At 39.4% G+C, this 10319-nt stretch overlaps 1 protein-coding gene across 1 annotated transcript in view; it reads left to right on the forward strand.

Moving 5' to 3' along the window:
- The window catches only part of ntmt2 (N-terminal Xaa-Pro-Lys N-methyltransferase), a 19269-nt gene extending 9648 nt beyond the window's left edge, over positions 1 to 9621 (forward strand). The window contains exons 3-4 of the mRNA XM_047374755.1: positions 5431 to 5683; positions 6946 to 9621. Of these exons, the coding sequence (XP_047230711.1) occupies positions 5431 to 5683; positions 6946 to 7202 (510 nt within the window). The 3' untranslated portion in view covers positions 7203 to 9621. The remainder of the gene's footprint in view (positions 1 to 5430; positions 5684 to 6945) is intronic.
- Positions 9622 to 10319: the final 698 nt, after the last annotated feature.

The raw sequence follows: 10319 nt of genomic DNA on the forward strand, positions 1-10319 counted from the left end.
ATGAAGACAAAATTAAACAATGCTCGAAACCACCTCCAGGTCAGTTGTGAAAGGCAGTACAAATGGGCTAAACTCAGCTCTGTTAAATAGATATTTTACAATAGACTGTTGATATTTGGAACAATCAGAATGATTGGAAACGAGTCGTAATTGTCTTTATGTTTCACATAAGCTCCTCCTGTTTCTGTGAGTCGGAGGACAGGCACAAAGAGAAGACAGTGCATGTGTGTTCCTTATGTGATGTGCTGATATCTCATAAAACCATCTGAGTTGTCTTAATGTGAGAATCAGCAGCTAAAGAGGACCGTGTTGGACACATTTCCTGGCTGAAGACAAAATGTTGAACCTGAACCACAGAAACTGCAGCAGCTACAGATAAACTTTTTTAAAGACAGCAAATATAATATTCCTCATTGAAGTAAGGCTCAACAAAAAACTTTTAAAAGTATAAAAATGCCAAATATCGGACACTAAAATCTTGTCCACAAATGTCAAATGAACTTATAAATTGGCAACTGCACAACAGGCAGGGCAACAGAGAAACAGGCAACATGAAGACAATGGAAGGATCCAGCAGAGAAGAATGAAAACCAGAGAGATTCATCACAGGAAGAAGGTGTGGCAAGCAGGTGAGAATGGGAAGAGCTGAGGGAGGGAGAGAATATTTACCACAGGAGCTGAACAGAGATAAACAGTAACATTAAACCAAAGGCAATGAACCAGAATACACAGAGAATGGAGCAGGAAATCCTCCAAAAATACAGAACATAATAAACCAAAGGGAAAACAGTCACACAATGTTTTCATGCAGTTCTTACATTTATTCTCTGTGAGAGAAAACAATGGTCAGAGAACATTTACCTAAAATTCACGTCTCCTTCACTTCACCTTAAAATAATCTTTATTCTTTTCTGTCCACTAAACATTTAGGGAACAAGTGGTGAATGTTTGGCCTTCAGAGAACGTTCCTTTAGGATTACCAGCACTAGTAACTGATGTTGCAGCATAGTAATAACAATTTGAACCAGTGATATTGTGAAATAAAGCTTTATATCTAATATATTCATACATGGCTGCGTGGTGGCACAGGTTTTAGCACGGTTGCTTTGCATCAAGAAGATCCTGAACTCCAATCAGGGTAGGGGAGTTTTCTACATGAAGTTTGCATATTTTTCCTCTGGGTACTCAGACATCCTCCTACAGTCCAAAACATTCATCCTTACAGGCTAACTGGTCTCTCTAAATTGCTCATAGATATGATTGTGTATGTTCATTGTTGTGTTGCTGTTTTTCCCTTTGATGGACTGGTGACCTGTCCAGGGGATACCTCCCCTCTCACCTAATGACCCCTGGAGATAGGCATCAGCCCCCTTGTGACCCTGCTTGGATAATAGCTGAAAATCTACCCAAACTTTTGCATCGGTGATTCCCTCATCATAACAATTATAAATACTGATCTTTTTCCTCTCAAACTAACCACAAGGCTTTGCTATTTTTCATAAAAATGGTTCTGTCTTTGTTGTATTTAGAACTTCTTACCTTTTCTAGAAAACTACAGTTGTAAAATCACAGAATCTAAAAGCTGTTGTTGCTCCAGAACCTGTGGAATAAATCAAGTTCATGAGAACTGCTGAAACTAACAGAAGGCATTTTATTTTCTCTTTGATACAGACAAATGTGTCTGAAATGAATTTAAATAATAGTCATGTGCAGGGTTGCATGCATGCTGCACATGACAGCGCGCGCGGAGAGTTTTTTTTAGCTGTTGGGGACAATGTTGTTGCTAATTCTGGGGAGATGTTTGGCCCAGAGACCTGCTTATAGACATGATCTGTTTAACAGCTGCTCTAATTCTAAACTGCCAACACTTTGTGCTTTAAAGACCTTTCATTGTAAACACAGCAGGTTTAGATCTAACACAGCTAAGGAATGACAGGTGCACTGCTACTGGCTGTCACTGTAGTACGGTCATTATATAAACTGTTGCTTTTTATTCCTCTGTCAACATCCAATTTTTTAATGTCTGTCATGTATTAAAATAAACCATAAAAATAAACCTGCCATCTATATTGATGGACCTTGTAAGTACAGTAAATAAATCCATCCGTCCGTCATTGGGTGAGAGGCGGGGTACTCCATGGACAGGTCACCAGATCATCACAGGGCAACACAGTATTCATTTTTTGGACCGTGGGAGGTAGCCATCGTACTCGAAGAGAACTCCTGCATGAATGGGAAGAACATGCAAACCCCATGCAGAAAGATCCCAGGCCAGGATTTAAACCCAGAACATTTTTGATGCAAAGCAAAGTGCTGTAAATATATATTTCTTGCAAATATTTAATTAGGATTTTATGAATAACAGAAAAAAACAACAGTTCCTATCATCACTGACATTTTATTTATATAGCACCTCTCAAGACACAGATCACAAAGTGCTTCAAAACACTAATACAAAGTACAATTGGAATAATATATTTATATATGTAAAATAGAAGAAGATAAGATAAAATCAAAAATAAACTAACCAAACGCAAGTCAGGTTGTTTCACTCTGTTACTAACCAGGAGAAAACATCTTCTCTAGAACAGCCAGTGATTTATAATGTTTGCTTTTTATTACCCTGGGAATTAAAAACACCATAGAAATTCAAAATGTTCCTGTTTTCCCTGGATAATCATTTCCCCCAAAAAGGAAACTAGTTTTTTTGACAATTTCCTCTTTAGATTGTGACCAAATGGAACAAAGTGTGAGACACAGCCATTACATTCACCTTCAAAACTTTATTTACATAAATCTTATGTTTCATCTAGGTTTAGATTCTTGTTGAAACACGCTTCTCATTTCATTATCGTTTATGCAATTAACTATTAAGTTACAAAACATAGATTTTAATACTGCATTTTGAAATAAAACCCAACACCTCAATGTTGTAAGAGTGGCGGAAACATTATGAGGAATACATCCATGTTAAGCAGATGTATAAATACAAGCAGGGAAATATGGCAGTAATTCACTGAAACCAAGACGCCTCCTAAAGATTGAGCTCCTCAGGGGCCCCTTCTTCCATAGGATCACACCCAGGGGCCCCCTGATGCAGAAGGGTTGGACTGAGGTCAGAACACCAAACCAAAAAGAAGAAAAACTGCTGTAAGCTGACTTTTTGCTGCTCCAGTGGTAAAGTTCACTGCTTTGATGCCCCAAAAAGCCGAGGTAGCCTCAGTTGGGACTTGTTAACCCCCTAGGTCTCAGTAATAAAGCAGAGAGGTTATAGTCCATTTTAAATATATTAAAATAGGATTCTCGCACCTCTCCTAATTTCAAAGTCAAGCATGTTTCAATTATGTTAAAAGTGAATTAACATAATTTCATGACAGAGGATTATTTTACTTTTTGTTGTGAAACAGGAATTTGTGGTTTATACTGAGCTGCACGGTGGTGCTGCATGATGGTGGAGCTGCACAGTGGTGGTGCTGCACGGTGGAGCTGCATGATGGTGGAGCTGCACAGTGGTGGTGCTGCACGGTGGAGCTGCATGATGGTGGAGCTGCACAGTGGTGGTGCTGCACGGTGGAGCTGCATGATGGTGGAGCTGCACAGTGGTGGTGCTGCACGGTGGAGCTGCATGATGGTGGAGCTGCACAGTGGTGGTGCTGCACGGTGGAGCTGCATGATGGTGGAGCTGCACAGTGGTGGTGCTGCACGGTGGAGCTGCATGATGGTGGAGCTGCAGAGTGGTGGTGCTGCACGGTGGAGCTGCATGATGGTGGAGCTGCACAGTGGTGGTGCTGCACGGTGGAGCTGCATGATGGTGGAGCTGCATAGTTGTGATGCTGCACGGTGGAGCTGCATGATGGTGGAGCTGCATAGTTGTGATGCTGCACGGTGGAGCTGCATGATGGTGGAGCTGCATAGTTGTGATGCTGCACGGTGGTGCAGTTTACAGATGGAAATGCTGCCGGAACCCAGTGTGTGTTACTGAACAGTGAATCCTGTCATTTCCTCTAAATCCTGCATGTCAACCTGGTGGCTCACTTTAAATTGATCTGTGTGAAAATTTGCTGTAAATTTTGTTTTTAACTTTTAATTGAGTTTCTAACTTGGTGTTTCAACCAAACCAACAGGATTAATAAAAACCGATTATGTTTTTGATTTATGTACTGTAGCTTTGACTTTTACCTCCTCAGAAACATTCATGATTTCAGCTACAGACACAGCAGAACAGAGGCTGCACGCACTTCTGGATCGTATGGCAACTTGAAACATGTTCAAAGACCTTTGGAAGAAAGCTGTGTTTAAATGGTTTTAGGTCAGCCTGTGTGACTCAGAGGGCTTCAACTCAAGGCTCTGTTTCACATCAGACGGTAAATAAAAGGTTTTCAGCAGCATCTCACAGAATCTTTCAGGTTTTTGTAAAGATCAGGATGGATCATTTCAAAACTTTTTTCACATATAATAAAAAACTGACAAACAAACAGACTACTCAGGAATAACTTGGTTGCATAACATTGAACCAAATGACGCCAAGACTTTGTTAATTTTGTTGATTTAACTTCAGCATTCAGTCTCTGGGAGGAATCCATCAGCGTCATCTTAGCTGTGTAATATTTGCCTTCTCCTGGACTGCGCCTCTCTAAACCTTTGCTTTCCTTTCAGTGAAGCTGTTCTTCAGTTGTTTTCCATGTATGTTTCTGAGTCACTGTGATGTTACAAAATACAATAACTTATCATCTTCTGCTTTCTAGCAGACACCTGAAGATGCTAGGTCAAAACTCGATGGTTTATTCGTCCACCTTGAGCAAAGCTTCAGTAACCCCAGAACATGATGCTGCCGCCACCGTATTTCACTGTGGGGATACGCAGGGTTGTTTTTGTGCAATGAGGCCAAAGCAGCATCTACTGTTTTGTCTCTATGATCTTGATTTCAAAGCTGGGAAACTGAGATGTTTGAAGCTGATTTTTAAAAATCAAGTGGATGAGGCAGTATGGCTACAAAGGGAAAGACAACCAGAAATAAACACTTTGACATTTGGGCTTTATGTTGCCCTGACCTACACTCTGAACAGTTCAGGCAACATTATTTCATTAACACATGTAAGAATCTGTTAAAGTTTATAAATCATGCAGAAATATCAGGTATTACAAAATGAAATGAAAATATAGCCTAATTTGATTTCTGGTCTGAAGTTCACCTTCCCTTTAGTTTGTATTTATAATGTGGACAAGGGAAAATCTAAGACGTTTTGTTACATGGAGATCAAAAACGGGAAATAAAAAGAGCAAAAAATATTGAAGCTAAAAAAGCGGTATAAACCTTTTTTAGAGCACTTCTGGGGTCTTCTCCTTAGTACAAACTTTAACTTTAGGACAAAAAAACGTGAGGTTATGTTTTATACATCATTAATCTAAATCCCTTTACCTTCCCATCAGGGACCTGGTAAAGCTGGGACATACTTTGCTTTGGATTGTGGGTCTGGGATCGGACGCGTCTCCAAGGGTGTCCTCCTTCCTGTGTTTGAGAAAGTAGAGATGGTGGACATGATGGAGCACTTCCTGCTCCACGCGCACGAGGAGTATCTGGGTAATGACGCCGACCGCATTGAGACCTACTACTGCTTCAACCTGCAGGAGTTCACGCCTCCAAAAAGCAAGTACGACGTCATCTGGATGCAGTGGGTGGCATGTAAGTATGACGGGAGCACAACTCATTCTGGTGAACACTGGTGTGCATAAAGGTAGTAACCAGGTCGGCCTTCTATCACCTAAAGAACATCTCCAGGATTAAAGGACTAATGTCTCAGCAGGACTTTGAAAAACTAATTCATGTGTTCATCTTAATAGAGTTGATTACTGTAACGGTGTCTTCACAGGTCTGCCTAAAAAGTGGATCAGACAGCTGCAGTTGATCCAGAACGCTGCTGCCAGCGTCCTCACTAGAACTAAGAAAGTGGAGCACATCGGCCCGGTTCTAAAGTCCCTACACTGGTTCCCTGTAGCTCAGAGAATAGACTTTAAAATACTTCTGTTAGTCTATAAATCACTGAATGGCTTAGCACCAAAATACATTACAGACTTGTTGTCAGTGGATCAACCACCCAGACCTCTCAGGTCATCTGGCTCAAATCTACTCTGCAGAACCAGAACCAGAACCAAACATGGAGAAGCAGCTTTTAGTTCTTATGCTCCACTAATCTGGAATAAACTCCCAGAAAACTGTAAAAGTGTTGAAACCCTAAGTTGCTTTAAATCAAGATTAAAAACTTATTTGTTTAGAGTGGCCTTTGACTGGGCCATTTAGGCATGATTAGTTGCGTTTTCAGTCCAATTTCCCTTTCATTTTCTTGTCCATCATTCTATTCTATTCTCTTTATTTTATTTGACTTTTTTTAATTACCTCTGTTGTTTGATTTTATCATTTGATTTGTTTTTCTGTGTCTGTATCTGTGTTCATTTTCTTTGTAATTGTATGTACAGCTCTTTGAGTGTCTCGTTGCTGAAAGGCACTATTTAAATAATTACCATTTAAGACTACACGGATTTTAGTTGGCATCAGTTACCATCAATTACCACTGGCCCAAAGTTAACTGGATACACAGTTATTCATACAAGTTCCTATAATGCGGTCAAGGAAAACAGGTAGAGTGGAGGGTTGCTTTTAGGAGCTGATTTTGAGTTGAGCTTGGAGATCTAAGAAATCAGATACCAAACTGAAAATTAGAGAAAAAGCAGCCTCTGTCCAAAGAAACATATTGAAAGACCTTCAGAAAGGCCAAAGATCTGTTGATCAGGACTACTTTAAAAGAGTTGGGTTAAAAAAAAAAAAAAAAAAATTACTTTTAAATGTTATTTTCCAAGATGTTGAGTCTAGCTAACAGCTCCTTGGAGCAGGAGCCATTTAAACATGATGTTCCACCACCTGAAACACCTCAACCTCTTTTCCTTCAGGCCACCTAACAGACAAAGACCTCCTGAACTTCCTGGTTTGCTGCAAAAAGAGCCTCCGTCCCAACGGAGTCATCATAATAAAGGACAACATGGCCCGGCAGGGCTGCAAGCTGGACCCAATCGACAGCAGCATCAGCCGCCACCTGGACATCATGAAAATCATTATATCTAAGGCTGGGCTGGAGATCCTTGCTGTGGAGAAGCAGGAAGGCTTTCCTGAGATCATCATGCCTGTCTGGATGATCGCGATGAAGTAGAACTTACATCTTCACTTTGTCTCCTTTTGGAAACTGTTTTTCTTCATTTCTGTGTCAACACCATATGTTGGAGTGGGTTTTGGGATACTGCACACAGCATACAAACGAGTTCTGGATATATTATCCTGCTGTTAACTAGCCTCCTGCTTGTTGAGTCGAAACAAAAGTTGATTTCAAACAACTGTTGCCCAAAGAAAGTGAAGGCTAACAGTTCTCAAATACAGGACTTAGGAGTTTATTATTGCTAAAATACTCCTCTAGTCAATTACAAAGCTACAAGTAAAAATCAACACCGGCTGCTCCTAAAGATTACCCTGCACCACTAATTACTTTCAGGTTTCATTGGTGCTGATCTGAGAACACCTGAAATGAATCTTAAATGTGGTCCATTTGCATTCAAAAGTCAGAATTTCCAACTTGGAAAGTCTTTCCCAAAACAAGCTAAGCTAAGCATCCAACATGGCTGCTGCTAGCATAAAACACAATGAAAGTTGCCAAATTAAACTGTTTATTAAACTTCTGATGGCCTTTGTCTCAGTGAACCAGTCACACACACCGTGTTGGATGATCTCGTTAGTGTTTGATTGTGTAATATGCAGAGAAACACATTATTGAACTAACAGTATTTAGCATTTAGCTGCTTTTCATCATGTTTAACTTGGAAGTTAAATCCTTCCTAGATCCCAGAACAAGCTTCTGAGGTGAACAGAACAATCCATAATGGATAAAGTATGTCACTGTGATGTTCAATCATATCACACAGATGTTTAAAAAAAAAAGCTGAAAGCTCTTCTCATCATTGGAGCCATCAGATCATTGATTTGTTAAATATGATCTACAAATTATTCCATCTCCCATCCAACCTTCCTTCACTCAAGAAGATGACCTGAGAATAGACAGAGACTCACTCCTGACCCTGAAGGTACCTTCCACCTCATCCTGGTTTACAACTATATGGTCAAATTTAGAAGATCCCTAGTTCACACTGAAGGTCATGGCCTGAAGGCCACAAACAAGATCAGAACAAGGGGCTGGGCTGGTGATACCAACTGTTGAAGAAACAGGCTTGACTTTATACTAAGGATGGAGACAAAGATCTTACTTCGGGTTCCCAGGAACCAGTTAACCTGTAAAAACCTGAGTTAATCAGAACAAGGTGAATTAAACCTGATCTGTTGCTGATAGGTTTTAGGTGAAATCAGATAATATATCCAGATCCATATTCCATATTGATATCATGAGTCTTAAACTTCCAGTGTATACTGGAGCAACCTCATGTTGCTCCTTCGATCTTCATCTTATTCTCCGACACTTCAATATTTTTTACTTGGAATGCACCGATATGAAAATTTGGGCCGATATCGACATCCAATATTAATATTGCTGTTATAATCGATAATGATAATCAATATTGTTTTGATATAATATACATTATCTATCTATCTATCTATCTATCTATCTATCTATCTATCTATCTATCTATCTATCTATCTATCTATCTATCTATCTATCTATCTATCTATCTATCTATCTATCTATCTATCTATCTATCTATCTATCTATCTATCTATCTATCTATCTATCTATCTATCTATCTATCTATCTATCTATCTATCTATCTATCTATCTATCTATCTATCTATCTATCTATCTATCTATCTACCCACAATCTGGTGCTGCAGATGGCCACCCCCACTCCCCTCCCCACAAACACCAACAAGATGGAAATAAATATTGGTTGTTAATATTGGTCCAGTTGTAATAATTGGACCAATGAAAAATGAAAAACATCAGCCTATAATGATGTTGTCCTCCTGTTTTAAACACATACATGCCTGAAGAACAACTAATAGAATCTTGTTAAATTCAGCAGCTTCACTGCAGATATTGGATGAATTTACAATATCCTATTTATCAGACATTACTGATTGGGAGGATTTTGTTTTATCACTTAAAATGCTGTTTGTGATGATTTTTGTTGCCATTGTTGTGTTTTCCTCTCTGCTTGAAAGGCGATGATGAATCTGATTTCAGTTTCATTTGTCTGACTCCGTCCAGACCTTTAATGTGATCGCTCAGGAAAGCCTGTAGCTGCAGTAAAATGCTGCATCAGATGTAAATATTTTGTTTGAATGTAAGTACTTCTTTTATATTTTTATGGATGATGTTGCTCATTAAGACATGATATATGCACAATTGTCTGTTAAAAGTTATGTTTAAAACTCACATAAATTACACTTTACTGATCAGAAATAACACTTTATTTTTGGCCACCATCCTGTACATGAGGGAGTCATAATAATTACTGTAAGAAAAAGAGTGTTTAATTGTGCTTCAATCAGCTCCCTTTGTAATACAGAGCAATTAAAAAAATATAAATAAAAAAGAGTTTTGATGAAAATTCAGAAAGAAAGACTCACCTTCACCGCCTGCTCCTTCCAATGACTCTTCCGTGCGTCTCTGAGCCATCCAATCAGCATCCTGTCCGCATGACTCTTCATCCTATCGCCTTCCGACGCCTCGCTTTTAAAGGACCTTCAGCCACGTACATCCTCGCTTGTCAGCTGAGCTCATCCCTCCTCCACCCCGCCTCCACCATCTTCCTTCCCATCTCCTTCCAGCTTCCTCGCTCCCTGGCCGCCAATCCACCACCAGTGTCGGATCGGGGGGAGGACATCTCTAAATCTAAACGTTATAAATATACATCTTAGCTCATGACATTCTCAGCATTCATGTCTTCCTCCCAGGTCCGAGTGCCAAAGAAATAACCATGTAATCGCGCATTATTAAAACGTTTCTAATTGGGATCCCTTTTTCTTGTGAGTCTTTTCAGATTGAAATAAATATTAAAATAATGAAAGAGTTCCAATATTTTCATCACATTCAATAGGAGAATAATACCCTATTAATTAGTACAGTGATTTGATGAAGAACTGCCCCACAAGGTTCCTACACAGCCTGGAAAAAATAATAAGGTATGAACTTTGATTTGAGCTTTTTCCTGCTATATTACCATTCATCTGTCTGCCCGTCCGTCCTGCTGTGTTTGCTTCTTCTATAATTAAAAAAGATGTTTGACATTAGAAAAAAAAACTTTGTATTTAAAAAAATAGGACA

The sequence above is a fragment of the Girardinichthys multiradiatus genome, chromosome 9, assembly GCF_021462225.1.
Source record: "Girardinichthys multiradiatus isolate DD_20200921_A chromosome 9, DD_fGirMul_XY1, whole genome shotgun sequence".
Classification (NCBI taxonomy): Eukaryota; Metazoa; Chordata; class Actinopteri; order Cyprinodontiformes; family Goodeidae; genus Girardinichthys; species Girardinichthys multiradiatus.